At 37.3% G+C, this 18387-nt stretch overlaps 3 protein-coding genes across 4 annotated transcripts; 1 reads left to right on the top strand and 2 right to left on the bottom strand.

Moving 5' to 3' along the window:
* Positions 1–303: 303 nt before the first annotated feature.
* cpt2 (carnitine palmitoyltransferase 2) lies at positions 304–3939 on the top strand. The gene is made up of 6 exons (XM_056729949.1): positions 304–528; positions 626–817; positions 1290–1370; positions 1462–1568; positions 1658–2962; positions 3083–3939. Exons 1-6 carry the CDS (start codon positions 503–505, stop codon positions 3409–3411), a joined length of 2040 nt encoding a protein of 679 aa, XP_056585927.1. The 5' UTR covers positions 304–502; the 3' UTR covers positions 3412–3939.
* Positions 3940–4051: 112 nt separating this feature from the next.
* magoh (mago homolog, exon junction complex subunit) lies at positions 4052–5393 on the bottom strand. Its single transcript, XM_056729950.1, has 5 exons — positions 5183–5393; positions 4769–4827; positions 4572–4682; positions 4400–4482; positions 4052–4272 (listed from the first exon to the last, which is right to left on the bottom strand). Exons 1-5 carry the CDS (start codon positions 5271–5273, stop codon positions 4173–4175), a joined length of 444 nt encoding a protein of 147 aa, XP_056585928.1. The 5' UTR covers positions 5274–5393; the 3' UTR covers positions 4052–4172.
* A 1162-nt stretch (positions 5394–6555) lies between these two features.
* uck2a (uridine-cytidine kinase 2a) lies at positions 6556–17692 on the bottom strand. 2 transcript variants are annotated; one of them, XM_056772596.1, is made up of 8 exons: positions 17463–17692; positions 17121–17316; positions 12465–12624; positions 12098–12194; positions 11842–11984; positions 10659–10756; positions 9973–10021; positions 6556–9586 (listed from the first exon to the last, which is right to left on the bottom strand). In XM_056772596.1, exons 1-8 carry the CDS (start codon positions 17513–17515, stop codon positions 9450–9452), a joined length of 933 nt encoding a protein of 310 aa, XP_056628574.1. In that variant the 5' UTR covers positions 17516–17692; the 3' UTR covers positions 6556–9449. The 2 variants fall into 2 exon arrangements, with proteins under 2 accessions (XP_056628574.1, XP_056628575.1); XM_056772597.1 differs by lacking the exon at positions 9973–10021 and having other exon boundaries at positions 9448–9586; positions 17463–17691.
* Positions 17693–18387: the final 695 nt, after the last annotated feature.

The following is an 18387-nucleotide window of genomic DNA, read 5'->3' as shown; positions in this document are numbered from 1 at the left end:
CCAATCACCTTTCTAGACTTCTGTGGCTACACCAATCATGTGAGAGAATCACACTTGAGGGGAGATGCTCATCCAATGGTTGACAGTCGTGTTTTGAAGTTTATTCAAACCATTAAATATGTGTTCACTGTGGATATTTTTTAACTGCACACAGAAAAATACATCTAATTTTTAAATCGTTTGTTAAATATTTATCATTTTCGTTGTCGAGCTTGGTAAAGGAGGGTTGCTGGAGGGTTTAGCCTTATGTTTTGTACTGGAGGAGGTTAAGCAAGATCATCAGAACAGCGGTACTTTTATTTTGAAAGACATGACAGGTTGTGAGGCGGAAGTAAAGAATGAAATATTAAAGGCTACAATTTTTGTTGTCGAAATATAAAACCTTCAGAAAACAATGTTTTGAGGCATTACGTACATAGATCTGTTGAAAAAATAGAGTTGCTAATATTTATAGGTAGCTAATTAATTGTTGGCGGTAACGTTAACTGCAGTTGGTCGGTTTATGAGCAGAAACCCCGCTTTCATTCAGTAAGTCAAAGGACTGCAATAAACGTAAGACGGACTATTTAAAAGTTAAGATCGATTTCGGACAAAAGTAGTCATTTATAACGTCTTATCTTTTAAGTTGCACGATGACAGGCTTTCTCTCTACCCAATGTTATTCGTCGTTGGGTAAACTAAAACTACTGAGGAATCAACCTGCCCTATCAGTCCTAACTACATCTCAGCGTAAATACATTAGTAAGGATGCAGCTGGGATTGAGTTTTTGCAAAAAAGTGTCGTCCCAACCATGCACTATCAGAAGAGTTTACCAAGGTAAAGTTACCTGGATTTACCACATATGATTTATCACCCAAATTATAAACATTCTGTGATGCTTTCATGTTTGATCAGTACAACGACGTTGTGATATTGTAGATTCTTTTAGTTCTAAATGTTGCAATTGCCACTTTAAAAACTTGAATTTTAAGATATACGATAGAATATAGGTGAAAGTGCAAAGTCGAGTTTTCAAGGGAGGACACGGTGTTACATGTTATTATGTTCTCCTTGCCTGAATTTCCGTTCCCCTCAGTGTTTTTACAGTATTTACAAAAAACTTTTGTGAATGATAATAAAACAATAAACCACCAAATTAACAGCATAAATTGTACTAAATGAACCTAAATACGTTTTAAAAAGATTATAGAACATTTCACAGACCCATTAAATACCCAAAACAGTAAAAAGGTTGTCTTTTGATGATTTTTGGATGGCTTTCCAAAATGATTTCATTTCACATTTACAGGTTACCAGTCCCAAAACTGGAGGACACAATACGGAGATACCTGGCAGCCCAAAGACCCCTGCTGAATGATGAACATTACAGGTACTTGACAAGGGTCTGACTTACTTATCTTAATATCTGAATGTATTTCAAAAGTTTTTCTGACTACTTCTGTGTCCTTGAAATCCAACAGAAATACAGAGAAAGTGGCACATGATTTCCAGAGTGACTTAGGAAAACAATTACATGAAGAACTTGTGGCCTTAGACAAACAAAACAAGCACACCAGCTATATATCAGGTGATATATATATATAGTATAAATATTTTGGTTTGTAACCAATATTTCTATATTGCCAGCTCATTTATAAATTAAAAATTTCCTTGCAGCACCATGGTTTGACATGTACTTGTCTGCCAGGGAGTCTGTTGTGCTTAACTTCAACCCCTTCATGTCCTTTAACCCTGACCCCAAACCTGAGTACAATGACCAGCTTGTGCGGGCAACCAACATGGTTTGCTCAGCCGTGCGCTTTATGAAGACCCTGCGGGGTGGTCTGCTTGAGCCAGAGGTGTTTCATTTGAACCCCGCTAAGAGTGACACCGATAGTTTCAAGAGGTTCATCCGATGGGTGCCCTCCTCCATCTCATGGTTTGGAGCATACATGGTGAATGCATATCCTCTGGATATGTCCCAGTACTTCCGTCTCTTCAACTCCACACGAATACCCAAGCAGAAGCGAGACGAGCTCTTCACAGATGATAAAGGCCGCCACTTGCTTGTGATAAAACGAGGCAATCTGTATGTATTTGATGCACTGGATCGGGATGGTAACCTGACGAAACCCTCTGAGATTCAAGCTCACCTGAAGTACATACTAACAGACTCTACCCCAGCTACGTCATTCCCCTTGGGTGTTCTGACCAGCGAGAACAGAGATACATGGGCAGGTTTAAGACAAAAGCTACTGGATGCTGGAAATGGTGAAGCCTTGCGATTAGTAGACAGTGCTTTGTTTTGCCTCTGCCTGGATGAGGAGATAATGAAAGATCACATTCACATCTCCCACAACATGCTGCATGGAGATGGCTGCAACCGCTGGTATGACAAGTCCTTTAGTATCATCTTGGCTAAGGATGGGCAAGCGGCCATCAATTTTGAGCACTCCTGGGGTGACGGCGTAGCCGTCCTCCGTTTCCAGAATGAGGTCTTTAAGGACACCACTGAGAAGCCTCTGGTTGGCCCCAGCTCCCAGCCAGCATCCGTGGACTCAGCCTCTGCTGTTCGAAGACTGGATTTCAAACTAAATGAAGAGTTAAAAGCAGGGATCATAAAAGCTAAGGAGAACTTTAATTCTGCTGTATCAAAGCTCACCATCGATGCCATGGAGTTCAAGAAGGGTGGAAAGGAGCAACTTAAGAAAAAGAAGCTTAGCCCAGATGCAATTTCCCAGCTGGCTTTCCAGATGGGCTTCTTACGGCAGTACGGGCAAACCGTTGCCACATACGAGTCCTGTAGCACTGCAGCCTTTAAACACGGTCGCACAGAAACCATCCGTCCTGCTAGCATTCACACAAAACGTTGTGCCAAGGCTTTCGTGCAGGAGCCAGGAAAACACACAGTTGATCAGTTACAGGGGCTGCTCCACGAATGCTCTAAATACCACGGCCAGCTCACCAAAGAAGCAGCCATGGGTAAGTATAGAACTTCAACACATGCTGCTTTAAATCTGTTTATCAATACTTAGCAATTTATTATGTGTCAGGGTAAAGGTTCCCTTGTTGGTATCAATTTCTTTGTTCATTTACATCTAGGTGTAGGATTTGATCGCCATCTTTTTGCTATGCGCTACCTGGCTAATTCTAAAGGAATGGCACTGCCCGGTCTGTACCTGGATCCAGCATATGCTGCCATAAACCACAACATCCTGTCCACCAGTACCCTCACCAGCCCTGCAGTCAGTCTAGGTGGGTTTGCTCCTGTAGTGCCTGATGGTTTTGGAGTGGGTTACGGTGTCCACGATGAATGGATTGGGTGCAATGTGTCCAGCTACCCTTCCAGGAATGTTCATGAATTTCTTAAGTGTGTTCACAAGTCATTGGAGGACATTTTTACAGTCCTTGATGGAAAACCCATTCATTAGTAAAAAGCACTTATTCTCTTGAAGTGAATTAAACCATTGGGCATTAGGATTGGCCTGGATTCATAATATCCGTTTGTTGTATTTGATATGGATCTGCAAGCTACTTATGACACAATTGTTCTGTTAGGATAACTATCAGTGATTGTCCTATAAATCTTTTTGTGTTAATAAGTTGTTGATCTATAAGCAATAAACATATTTATTAGTAACAATCATCTAAATATTTGTGGCACGCAAATATTAAACAGGCCATTTTTGATGTTGGGATTATTTTGTAATATACTACTTTTGATGAAAATTTTTTTCTCCAAATACAGGAGAGTAGTTAATATTCATTGTAACATATGCACAAGTAAACCACAGATTTTAGGAAAATTAAGTTGTTGAACAACTGTGAAATGTGAGGCTTCTTTCTGTACCGTATCTGAGAATGTAAAGGAACAGACAAGATAACGGCTACTTTACAAAACAAAATGGTGAACACTGCTGTGAACTGCAAAGCATAATAAAGAATTTCATGAAACAGCTGCCATAAAAACATTTGTGACTTATTTGCGTTTTTGAAGTTTATTTTGTCATTAAAATATTATTTGACGTAATATACGCCTCATAGTAGAAAGATGAGACTTAAAAAGTAATGTAAAGAGAGACAATGGTACACCTTTTATTTAAAAAACAATCAAGACAACAAAACTGCAATGTACAAATTCTGAAAACAAAAAATAAAATGATTTTCAGCCAGACTAAAATGAGCTGAACAGTTAGATGGGCTTGATTTTGAAGTGGAGGCCAATGAGACTGAATACAAGGCATTTTAGGTCCTGAACCAAATAGTAGAAGACTCTGAGCCCCTCTGGGTCCCTGAAGAGTAATATTAAAAATGCATGTTAACACGTGTATAAGGAATCAGAAAACAAAGATACTGAAATTGCAGAGCGGCTTGCTAAATTGCCTTAGATTTAAGGAGTTACATATGAAAGATGCTTACTTGGACTGGTTGACATCAATTAAAGATCCAATCTTTGAAGTTGTGAATGAGATGTGTTCATCACCGATGACGATCTCCAGTTCCTTATAAAAGCAAAAAGCATTTAGTATGTTTAATTACAAATGGTCAAAACATTACATGTGTACGTAAACAAGAAGTTTTCCCCACAAACCTGTCGGCCGACTCTATCAGGAGGCGGCCACAATGCATCATCTTCTTTTGTGATTTCACTGTCGTCAATGATCCTCTTTAACTCTTCCATCACGCTTTTATGAACGTAAGCCTTAAGGAGGAAAAGTGACCATAACTTTAGTATAACACCATTGACTACATTATACAACCGTGACGTAATCAGGCTGCTAAGTTCACCTCTTTTCTGATCATAACGTCGTTCTTGTAGTTACTGTTGTTTGCATATCGCAGCTTGCCTGGACAACAAAACAAATACATGGATTTACAAATAGAAATGTATGCACATCTGTAACAGTCACACTGACTAAGTCTTTGTCCGAACGTAGGAAAACATCAGTTCAAACCACAAGCATTCCTTGTAGAGCTATACAACTGTAACGTTACCATTGAAATATTGGTTACATGCAGATTTAACTAGTGTACTGATAAATCGCTTATTATTAGGGAAAACAACTTATGTTCTATAACTAACCGTAAAACAATAAGCAAAACAGCCACAATTATGTTTGGTTTGGAAGGAGAGCATGCAAACATGATTTCAATCGAAAGGCTGTTAGCATGATAGCTTGCTAAAGTTGGCGCCTCACTTACCGTCAGGTCTGAATTCAAATTCCAGAAATTCGTGCCCGAATTTACCTTTGTGGCCAACATAATACCTCAGGTAAAAGTCACTCGTAGACATACCTGAAGAATACTAACGTATATGTTTGTGTACCTTAAGTAACCCACGCACACTCTTCGTTAAATACAACGTTTGAGCTACAACGAACAATATGGAATCTCGTGCGTCTGCGTACTCAGGACGCGCTGTGACGTCAGGTGGAAGGCGCATAATGATGACGCGCCCACAGTTGCCACAAAAGTTCCACTGTGTTTTTATTTAGCCAAAGAAACACATCTCAAAAATGTACACTGTATATATCCTTCTAATATTTTTTTAAATGTAAAATTCAATACTGATGATTGTCCACGTTTTGATGGAGAATGGGGTTGATAAAGAGTGAGGTGGTTGCTGATGGCTTCACATTTATCGACAAGATTGTATGGGTTAACCAAAGAGTTTTAATTTGTCTCATTTACTTAACAATATTGTAATATTGGTCAAATACTTAATTCAAAAATGTAGATTTTCTGTTTAGGAATGAGTTAAAACATTTCTCAAATGCCCATCCAAAATGAGGGGCCATAGGCAAGGAAACTGTTAGATATGCTGCTGACCTATCATTTATTTTGATTTTTTCCCTTTCTGTCCCACTTTGATATTATTTAATTTAATTTATTATAACTTTAGTTACTTGATTATATTTCATTTTAAAGGTGTTTTTTATTTTATGTATGCTATACATTATGATATTGTGTTGAGCCTTTTTTGTCTTTTGGATGTATGCCTAGATTTGCTTTTGTTGTAAAGTGTTTTGTATTCATTCAATAATTTTTTTTAATTTTAATTATCCTTTAATTTAATTTTAATTTGTCAAACTAGTTTATGCACCTTACATTTATTTTATATATATTTACTTTATCTTTAATGTTCTGTGTTGAGTCTTTCAAGTCTTTCTGATGAATGCCTGTATTTGACTTTGTTTTATTCAAAGTTTTTCATTACTTTAAAGCGATAGTTCACCCAAAAATAAATCATTTGAAGAAAGTTGGTAACCAATCAACACTGGCCAGTTAACAACATTCTTCAAAATATCTTCTTTCCTGTTATGCGGAAGAAAGAAAGTCATACAGGTTTAAAATGACAAGAGGGTGAGTAAATGATGACAGAACTTTCATTTTTGGGTGAACTATCATTTTAATGGGGGTAAATGACACCAATTCTGTGATATTCTGTAATTTATTTCTATAGATCCTTAATGCTGTTCATCCTTGCAATAAAGTTCTTAAAAACGTGTCATATTTTACCCTGATACTACCAAATATAACCACATTTCTCAAATGGACATGTACATTTAACAAACTCAGTACAAAAACTTTTATTCAGCTTTGCTGTCAATCACTCTGTTATACAACTTTCTGCAACTGTTTACACATTTACATGATGATTCAGATATTATGGATTTATTAAACCACAGGGACACTTAAAAGGGAACACAAGAGTCCATCTATTTCTCCAGCTTCTAGCGTTAAATATTTTCAAATGAAGTGTTGTTAATACTCCTTGACACAATGTCACAGAAAATGTTTTAAAGCCTTGCTGCCACCGTTTGGTCCAACTTGTTTTGAGCATGCAACAATTTCATAAATGAAAACAATTCAGCGGTCAGTTTGTCTTTGTCTTTCTTTCCATTTAGCACCCTCTTTGCAAGTATCACAACTTAAAGGCATCATTAATAAAAAAACATATTATGGTCCATCATGCTGAACCCACCCCAAAGTAACAAGGACAACCAACTCTTCCAGACAAGTTTCTCTGAAAAACCAAGACAAATTAATAAACACAGAGGTTATCACATGTTCTGATTAAAGCAATATTTACTATATTTACAGACAGTATTGTTGGACCCAACAAATTGATTCCACATCAGCTTAAATCCTAAACAATTCAGTAAAAAAATGTACTATATTTGCATCATTTGAGTCAAGTAGGATAACAGTGTGTGCGAGTTAAGACAGAGATGATAGTTGTGAAACCATGATTGTATTGAGGGCTGAGTTTTGTGAAAAGTTCAAAAGCTGGTGTTTAAATCTGTGCTGATGTGCCCAAACCCTCTCTGATGGTGGAAGAGATGTCTGAAAATCTCAGTTGTGTTGGGTGTTTCCTTAACCCACCAAAGTATTGTTAAGAAATGTAATATTAACAAAAATGTAGCCAAGCCATGTAACATTTTCCAAGGGATTTAACATTTTAAATAAATTGAATAGTTTCTAATTTCAACTTAGAAAAGTACACAGTGAAAGTGATCACATTAAACCAAGACATAAAATGTGTTGCATTGGTCTTAAATGTCAAAACATTAAGTCATTTCAAATGTAAATAAAGCACAAATGTATATGACTGTAGCAAAAAAAAGACTGAGGACTGGACACAAAATAATTATTTATATAACTGCTGCCAACAAATAGCCCAGGGGTCAATACAAGCATTCAAGTCACAAAATTTGATATTTTTGCATGTTGCCCAGATAAAAGATGATTATGATTAAAAGGAATAATCTTAATGAGTTTACTCTTATGTCAAAAACCAAATATATTCATAACAGTTTTTACACTGGATGGCAAATGAGTCACCCTGTTTCATAGCAGCAATACAGAAGAAAAAGATTTCAGCTAGGTAGAAAATAAGTACAACATAGTGAAGTGCAAAATAATGGGACTGAATATGAGCAGTCCTTAAATGAATGATTAACCCATTTCTGTGTGAACATTACACAAAGTTAAAAATTTCAAGATCAAAGGAAAGAGATACAGGAGTCACTGTCAAATTGTTTAAGTGAAAACCCTGGGTCAACGGTTGGGCATTTTACAACCCATGTCCCTGAATGTTGGAGCGGAGTTAAATGAAAATACTTTTTTGTACCTCTGCAATCAGATATGTTCAGCTACAGGGTAAAATAAGCATTGCATGTATAATGTATATCAAGCAACTTTAATTGTGAATGGTTAAAAAATACTAAATTAGTTTAATCAAATACTGACCAAGTTTGCATCATGGTGTATATTTTACAGGTGGCGAGGTGGTAAATCATTTAAAAATAAAAACCATGGAGGAGACATTGGAAAATTGCAAGTAGAGACAATGGACAAGAGACTCTGAGAAAAGTATACATTTCAAGTAAACGTCAAACTTCTTTCTCCAAATTCCACTCTAATGAAAGAGTGTCATAAACTGAGTGTCAAAATGCATTATTAGAGTTAAGGGTACAGTGCATAGTACATAAACAGAAATCTCTCAACAACTAGCTCAAATCATTGACTGGCACATGTTATTATTCCAGGGGGCAAGAATTGAATCAGCATCTCAACTTTGCCACCCGGCAGCACTTCTGGAATTATGAAGTGCGCAAGATATGTGTAACTTATTAAACGAGCTACTTGAGGTGGATATTTAATCAATAAAGCACTCTCTCAACTTGATATGTTTTGTTTGAATCATCCGAAATTGCGTCTCATTCCCTTTTAGAATACAGGACAAGTTGTTTTCCATTATAATAACTACACCCTGAGTGGTCTGTTGTGACTCAGCAACACTTCCTGAATTGTTCAAGTGAAACTGAGGAAGTAACAGTTATCTTTCTGCCATAAACACTGTTTTTAGAGGGACGTGTAAAAAAATTGACACACCACTAACACACATCACTGCCAAGCAAAAAGTAAAACAGAAGGGGTTTCAAAACTCCAATCGTCTTTGGCCTGTGATATGTTTTTCAGTGATGAAAAAATCAAAGTTCGATCATAAAACTTATAAAATAAATGCTTGCAAATGATAGGGCAGTAACAGTTGAAAATAATATTACAACATAAAAAAATAATGCAAGTAAATCTCAATCCTTTTTAGCATGGAGTCATGTAATAGTCCAATCTTATACCCTCCCCATTTAACCAACAAACACACCAGCAAATAGTTACAAAAAAATACTGAAATAAATACTGAAGAAAAATCAATATCGACCTTTAAGTATCCCCGAACTCTAAACTCCTAAAACATCAATCGGAGCCAGTCCAAAAAGTAGGAAGCAATAGGAAATAAAAAGGCAGTCTTTGAGATTCTCTTTCTCTTTATGTCTTGAATACAGTGTTGGCTATTAAACAGAACGCACAAGCAATCGTTCATTTCATCCAGCCAGTCCATTTGCATCCCTCTTTCAAACACTCTTTTCCTCTTGCATTCCTCTACTTCTTGTGAGAGGGCTGGTCAGTGTGGCCTGCTGCTGGACTCTGAGGGATGCCGTTTACGAGGTGTGTTGTGGCCGTTGAGGTAGCCGTTCAAGCGTTTGGTTAAGCCACCATTCAGAATATCCTGAATGTGCTGCACTATTAAATTTATGGCAACTAGAAAGAGAAAAAATCTAATGTAAACATCTTTTGTATAGAAACTCTATCAAATGAAATTAATTAATTATATATCTATGTATATCATGCAATACATTGCATAAAAAAGAAATTTAACACCCCCAAAAATGTGTGCTAGTTTTGCAATCCTAGTTTTGTAGATAATTAACTGTGAATAAGTTGCACCAAGAGTGAGGAAAACATGTTGGAAGATTCTCAAAACTCAAAGTGTGACCTTGTCTCCAACCTCAAAACACTCCCAATCTCAAAACAATGTATACGATAACCCCTTTCCAAATCAATTTCATATCAAACAACTTGTCCCTCATGTTTTCAAAGGAAGTCTTATAACACATTTGGACAATAAACACAAACTCAAATCTCACCCATATTATCAGCTCCCCTTGGAATGATCACATCAGCATACTTTTTCGTCTGACAGTAACATAAATAAGAGGGGGAAAAATTAAAAGAATCCCTGAGGGGAAGGAAAAGCAACGTTCCACAGACCAAATATTTTGCCACACACATCCTGTTGATAACATGCTTAACATTTCTTGTTCCATTGAAAACCATTAGGGATCGTATATTTTTAGGTGCTGTGTGTAATTATTTGGAGGATTTAGTGACAGAACTGCACTATATATTAATAAATATGTTATCAAAAGTATATAAAGACCTCTGAGAATGAAGCATTGCGTTCTTATACCTAAGAATGAGATATTTCTATCTACATACACTGCGGGTCCCCTTACATGGAATTTACCATGTTGTTTATACATTACACTTCATGGACAAACTGCTTTACAGAGTATGTTTTGTAAATATGTTTTCTCCTTTGGCAAAGAAGCGCAAATGTGACAACATCTTTGTTCCATGTTTGCCTCCGTAGGGGTTGGAAAAGGAGGGGGAGGGTGGGAGTGAGTCATTAGTTGCACTCGCCAATAGAGGTCGCAAAATTTCATAAAATAAACCTTTAAACCTTGTTCAGAACTTTTTCTTTTCCACTTTAAAGCCGAAGACACTTTCTAAGCACTAATAGTCAGGATAAAGATTGGTAGAAAGAACTCACTGGCAGACAGAACTCCTCAAAGGCAGGCTTGACAAATGTTATGTATTGGCTGAGCACTTGTTCTAGGTCACGGCCCCTTTCACTGATGTCTCTCAGGACTGTGGACGGAGGAGAAACATGGGCCGAAAAAAGAGAGAATTGAAGGAGGAAATGAATAAAATTACTAAGAAAACTTTTAACGCCACTCTGTAACTTACACTCTTAAAAATAAAGGTGCTTAAAAGGTTCTTCACTTCGATGCCATTGAAAAAATTTTTTAGTTCTTTAAAGAACCATCTCTTTCTTAGTGAAGAACCTTTTTCGCCACAAAGAACCTTTTGTGAAACAGAAAGATGTTTGAGCGGCCGTGCAACGGTGTTTCATGAATTCTGACTTCTTTACCATGTTAAACGTGCAGTCTTCTAATGCTTAACATGGTCAACTTGTCAAAAAACGAGTTGGGTGTATAACGTAGTATTTCTGTGCTCGATACACTCCCCCAGTGATCGTACAGGTTTCAGAAAGTTTTTTTAGAACATATAAAACTGTTTTGTAACAACTTTTCTTAGTCTCATATTGGACAATTCTCCAGGAAAAGCATGCGGCATGCCCAGAGCAGGAGCTGGAGCATGCGCATACGTCACTTGCACTTGTGTGGAGGAGAGGGAGAGAGAGAGCATATGTTCACGAAGATCAGGTGTTTGTTTGCTCACTGCATTTGGGTGATGAATGTAATATAATCTGTGGATTTAATGCTGGATTTAGAGATCGTTTGAAACTGATATATGGAGCCTTCGCAGCGCTTAAAAATGCTGGACATGAACAACATGCCGTGAGTGAAGCTGATGTCTGTGTTTTGTTGACAATGGGTGCGCACGTGGTGTGGTTCAGCCTACCCCTCCCCCCCGCACACGGCGTATGTTTTCGGAAACAATCGTTAAGCTGTATCTACCTTTTACAAATGTGATCAAACTAAATACATACTAAATCCTACTCTATAGGGACTCACAATTTATATGAGATTGGCAGAAACCCTGTGTGTTATGCCCGCTTTAAAGGTTCTTTATGGAACCAAAAGGTTCTTCTAAGAGATCGAAGAACCTTTTGAAGCACCATTTTTTAAGAGTGTAGTTCAGATACCAAACTGCTAGATCTGCCGTGATATTTGTTGCGATTGTTTGATTCCAATAAAGCCCACACGCACCTCTGCGTGACAATCTTGTATCTGCGTCCGTGTCCACAAACAGCTTCATCTGAAACAGATCTCGGATTTCTTGCGAGTAAAACATGAGGATTCCTTCAAATAAAACCACATCTGCTGGATACACCGTGACTGTCTCCTCCTTTCTGTGTAAAAGAGAGGAAATAATTGAACAAACAGACTACTAAACCACACTCAAACATGTCCAAACAGACACAATGCGATGATGTTTATCTATAAAAGTATTGCCAGTGCTGACCTTGAATGGGTAACAAAGTCATAGACTGGAATTTGGACGGTTCTTCCGTCCATAATATCGCACAGGGTTTTGACTATCAACTCATTATCAAAGGCATCTGTGGGACAGAGAAACAGAGGATGAGAGAGGTTATTGCTGCACAGAAATTGATCTGTTTGCCTTATTCACAGGTGGTGGAATTCCAAAAACATGAGATAAGCCAGCTCTGCTAGTGTAGATTATGGGTGAGGGGGGCCAAGTCAGTAAAACAGCTAAGCACACAAAGTGCATCAACTGGCATATTCCCATCCAATAACACATTGGGCATGTAAATAAAATTACAGAGATATTAGAATAAATGTGAACATGAGGTCTACAGCTTCTTTACCTGGGTGATCAAAGTTGAATTGTCCTTTTAGAGCCTTGGACTTCTGATCAGGGGTGAGTACCCTGTAGAAACTGTCCTGGCTAAGGATGACCACCTGCCTGTGATGATGGTCGATTTTATTCTGTCCAAGAAGCTCCATTATCTTTCCACAAACAGATGACTGAAATAGAAAGAAAATCACAAAATTGTAAAAAGGTATTGTTCACGCACCAAAACCAAGTTCCAATACTTTATTCTAACTGTGCTAGGGGTGCAATTGAGTGTATTCAATAAATGTAATGAAAACTTATACTCATTAAAGAAACAGTTCACCGAAAACAGTTCACCGGTCTTCATTTACTCACCCTCAAGGTTGTTCCAAATCTGTATACATTTCTTTTCCAAAAAGATATTTGGAAGAATGCAACCAAACAGTTATTGACCACCATTTACTACCATAGTAGGATATATTGTTTTATCCATTTCTTTGTTATGTTAAACACAAACGAAGATGTTTTGAAGAATGTAGAAAAGCCAACAGTTCTTGGGCTCTTTTGACTATTGTCATTTTTCCTACTATGGTAGTCAATGGTGGCCTAGAACTGTTTGGTTAAAAGCATTCTTCCAAATATCAAAACAAAGAAATTCATACAGATTTAGAACAACTTGAGGGTCAGTAAATGATGACCGAAGGTTTACTTTTGGGTGAACTGTCCCTTTAAAATCAAATCACAAAAAGACATATAAAATCACACTTCCCCATATCAAGGCATCCATATATAGAATTTAACATAACAAAACGGGCTCTTCTTAAATGATTGCATAACAAGACTTTGTCTAAACAAGAAACATGCCTTAAAAAATAATACCAGGAAAGAACGCTAAAGCCTACGAACACACACAGGTGACACCCTGCACTTAAAAACCACAAACCTGGAGCAGTTATATTAAACATAGGCAGGTGCATGCTTGCTTTGTCACTGAAGCATGAGAATTCTGCACACTTCTGCAGTTTAGTAATATCTGATAGACCAATCTTTATTCAAAAATGTTTTTAACAGGACTAGCCCAGCAAAACACAGACCATATGATTTACATTTTAAGTAATTTAAAAACACACAATTGATGTGGATCACATTTTTTTATTTTTGATGGAACTACTTTTACACAATAAACATTATGCTCACATGATTGTTAAGTGTTCAAATATACACACTGTACTCAAAAATTATTACCTCACCCTACTACAATGAAAACCACAAGACTCGCTCACACCCGTGATTCCATGAAGGCATGTGCAATAGAATTCTGTAGAACTTCATCTGTAGCATCTAACTCAGACTGGTGCTTAAATGCCTGAGAAAAGCTTTCCTTCAACACCAGCAATGCTGTCAATCCTTTTAAAACATATTTCACAAATGGTTCAAGCTGTCCCAGGCCCTGTGTAAGAAGCTACATGCAAGCATAAGGATTCATCTGATAAAAATCCAAATTTTTCTTTGTTTAAGTGCTACAATACAGTTCCGGTGCATCTAGCAACCCAAAAAACGTGAAAAACAAGATCCCAGTAAGTTTTTTTTTGATGAGCCTTTCCCTGCAAGCATGTGAGTAATGGAGCCATTCAGATTTCGCTCCTGTTGTGACGTAAAAGCAGGATCCGCCCCTTAATCTACACAATTCCACCCACGGCGCTGACGCCATTATGGTGTACGTGTGTTTGTACGCCATGGCTAAAGTTCGTGGACAACATGCAATGTAGTCGCTGCACAGAGTCCTAACCTCGGCAGGGACAGGAGTGAATTTATTTAATTTTTAGTGGATATCCCTCAGAAACCATAAGTAAAAACCTATTTGTTTTCGCGCATCACTTCAAGCAGGAGTGCTTTATCAACCTGGGCACAACGTGAGCACATTAGGACGTGCAGTTTGCTGTGACGGATTTTTTTGTCTACGTCTTAATGATTTGAGACGCTTTAAACGAAACTAACAGCAAAGGGGCTCTAGAAAAATAATTTAGCTAAACCATTGCCATGGCAGTACTACCCGTGTGTTGTTTGACACACAAGACAGAAGGGGGTTGGGGTGTGCTGTAACTCCTCATCATTTAAAGAGACCAAAACGGGTTGCTGTTTATGACGAGGCAAAAAGGGTTTTGTTCACACAGCCATTGAATGTTTTTAAGCAAAATATGTTCCAGACATTTCATGAACACCCTAATAAAACATTTCAAATTGTTGAAAGTGCTCATCCAATGAATCCTTTAAGAAGCACCAGTCATGAGCTCCCTTAGGAAGATGAGGAATAATGAATCAAAAACAATGTCTAAGACAATTGTATGTCATAAGCGGGTTAGGCTGAACATTGAATGAGGCGGCACCAGTCCAGCCAGAATTCACAGAACAGTTAATTGTTTCATGCTGCACAGTTTCAAGAAACATTATTAAAGTAGTATACCATCAGATCATTGCTGCCATTTCTGTTTTGTGGCGTGTTATATCGTGAGAAATATTTTTATTAATTTATTAATAAATAATAGATTTATTTATATAAATAAATTACACAACAACGGCATGCATGGTCCTGAAAATCCAGCACACAAACCACAATAATGTGCACAAAAACCCCCACAAAATTTAGGACAGAGAGTCATTTGATCATTGCACTCCGTGGTGCTGGGACCAGAGCCCTGCGTGATCACCTTACTTGCCTGCATGCAGATAAAACCAAATTGATTCCTTTAAATCATTGAAATTATATTTATGAAATTGTTAAACAAATAAACCCTACATTAGATAAGCGGAAGAGACCACAGTTCTCACGGAGCATCTTCCCAAGCCTTGCTTGTCATCATCAACATCCATAACACTAGGCCCTAACTTAGTCATGAGAAATATAAAAATATGCAAATGTACCAAATAAAAGAAATTGCTCTTGCAGTGCTGAATAATATTGCTCCTAGTTCATTCCCAAGCACAGTCACTAGCAAATTAACACTTAAAAGCATTTCATGCATTTGCAGTTTCTCTAAAGTGACAGACACCTACAAAATGTATACCTTGAATGTACGGTTTTTTCCTATGTGGTTGAAACCACAACCTTGGCATTGCAAGTGTCTCGATCTACCGCTTTCATGAACACATTATCTGTTTTGCTTGAGCATTTTCAGTCAGAGTGCAAAATGTAAAAAAATCTGCGTCCTTAAAACAACACGCTAAAGACAGAACATTCAAGGCATAACATAGCGGTGGACAAAACATTCAGGGGAGAAATGCCCAAAAGAATGATAACATACTGATTTAGGAAGACTAGCCAAAGATTAAGTGAGAAATGAGACAACACATTCTCCCATGCAGAGTGCACAGGAAGAGAAATGTGCACCTGACAGCTGGAAGCAGATTATTAGTCACAACATAATAGATAAATTGCAGAAAACTTAACACATGTATGCTTAAAAGTAAGCAAATAAGGAGCAGACACTAAAGAAGCATTTTTAATTATTATTAAATAATTTAATAAAACGTAATAAAAAAATACTACGCAGCCTTTTTTAACCTGTTGTTCATAAATATACTATAAAAAAAGACATGTACAGAAAAACCTGCTTTACAAAATGTTTATAACAGAAACAAGTCCAGAGGCATACGTCAACAGAGGATCTGTTTTGACGCACGCCACGTACGCCTACAACGCACGTAATGAGGTCATATGTGACACAAATTCAACGTGCCGCTGACCTCGATAACGCTAGCACCCCACGAGCTCCTCGATTACTCATATTGACCATCCACAATTCTTTAGTTTGGTTCAACGTTAATCACAAACAAAGAAACGTATATGATTATGTGATTTCACCACACACCGCCATCACTTCAAACAAAAAGAGGCGATGCTCTTTGTTTCTGCTAGGATAACAGTTATGGTACAACATCCGACAACAGACAAGCTGTGTATTCAAATACAACCGCAAAGTCATACGTTCCGACCACAATGTGTATTTAACTTAAAACGACACATTCGGCGTTCAACAGCTCAACGGATTTGAATGAATCTGAAGGAATGTACGAGATACTGGTTGGATTTTGGCCGGCGAGACTTAACGTTCTGCCTTCTAACAACAAAGAAAAGGCGATACATGTGTCGTCTCGACGGTGAACAATGCCTCAAACATAGCAATACTATCATTTTTATTTATTAGGATATGTTGAGCATTCCATATGGAAATGATATTAATTAATTGATCATTAATAAGTTGGTAAGTTCACCATCGTCATAACGTATGGCGCCTGTGCATGGGTGGGATGTTCTAAGCACGGAAAAGATTAGCTTTATCAAAGGCTTTATTAAAAAGGATATAAACTACCAAAGTGCTGACTTTACTCCTAACATATATCAGCTTACATATTACAGCCTAACAAAAAATCATCACTTGTGTATTTTTATCTACATACATAAACAATGAAATGTATTTTAGTAAATTAAAACCCATCACAAATTAAAAGTCATTTCGTCTATATTTGTTGTATGACAGATGTTAAATAAATGGAAACGTAACCAGCACATTGATGAAACCGTGTGACAATGAGCCACGCGGTCAAGTGTGAGCGCATCTCACAAACACAAAACGATATAATCGGTAATATCTCCTAAAATGCATGTTAGGGAAACCAGAATGCCAACCTTGCCACTGGCTGTGCCGCCGGCCACCCCGATGAGAAAAGGTTGCCTGACAACATTCTCATTTTCGGCTTGATTGTCCAACTTGCTCTCGCTGTCTCCTGTCATGCTGTCAGTGCGCCCACTGAAGCTGTCGGCTGTTTTTACCATGACAGGCGGCGGCGGCGCTCCTCCTCTCCTTCCTTTCAATTGTATTTTCCTTTGGAGTTTGTTTCCATGCAGACAAAAAAAAGCGTTAACTTTTACTTGAGTCTCGATTACTAGAAAAAATAACATTTTCATGAGGTTATATTTATTACGTGTAAATATTACGGTTATATTTTGCATACAGGAGAAACAACTTACCCTTGTGGCAATGTACGAGTACAGAAGTCAGAAGGGTTAGAATGCAGTGCCATGGCCAGAATGAGGTTTGCAAAATCAGTGTTTTATGTGCTGCTACAATTGCATTCTGTTGTCTACAAATAATGTAGAAATTCCGGTTTTGGTCTATGGAGAGGCGTCACTTTTAGTCAACTGTGATGTTGACAAATATTAAAAGATTATTGTAAAATTGGCTACTATAGAAATGTATAAGTATCTAAGCAAATGTGTAATTTTTGTCACTACGGATTTATACTTATCTCCAATGTTTTTTTTATGTCCTTCCTAAATGCACGTAGTTAGTGCTCTGGTAAGTCTTCTTTTGCACATTCCTCATATTGCCTGCAGTCCTATGTTGGTGTATTTAGTACATCAAGTGTCTTCAATGGTGGCCCGTGACATCTAGTGGTACTGCAAGACGTCCTCAAATTGTTGTTGAATATTTTGTTGTGAAAAGTTTATAATATGTTATAACAAAACTTATTTAAAGTGAAAAACAAAAATTCACATTGATGCTTTGCTTGGCAAGAATGATTCTTTTAATATCTTTGTTGAGTAACAAAGTATGCAATCCCAAAAAAGTATAATATGTAGATCTGATTTCTATAGGCTACTCCATAGCAAGGACTGTTGAATGTATCATCTGAAATGATCATAGAATCTTTTACTTTCTTTTTTTAAAGAAGAAATTACTACATTTTTAGAAATGGTCCTGCAGGGCTTTGCATTCATGGACATTTGGGGAAGGCTGTGTTGTTACTCACTGGCTGTTTGTGGGCAAAACAGTCATTTTTATCAGCATCAGTATTTCATAATTTTCTGTTTTTATAGCCAGTGATCCACACAAACAGTGTAATAAAAAAAGTATTTGCACAATAAACAGAATATACCTATCAAGATTAATTTG

Source organism: Triplophysa dalaica, chromosome 18, assembly GCF_015846415.1.
Source record: "Triplophysa dalaica isolate WHDGS20190420 chromosome 18, ASM1584641v1, whole genome shotgun sequence".
NCBI lineage: Eukaryota > Metazoa > Chordata > Actinopteri > Cypriniformes > Nemacheilidae > Triplophysa > Triplophysa dalaica.
The sequence above is the reverse complement of the archived record's forward strand: the minus strand, read 5'-3'. Positions and strand labels throughout refer to the sequence as shown.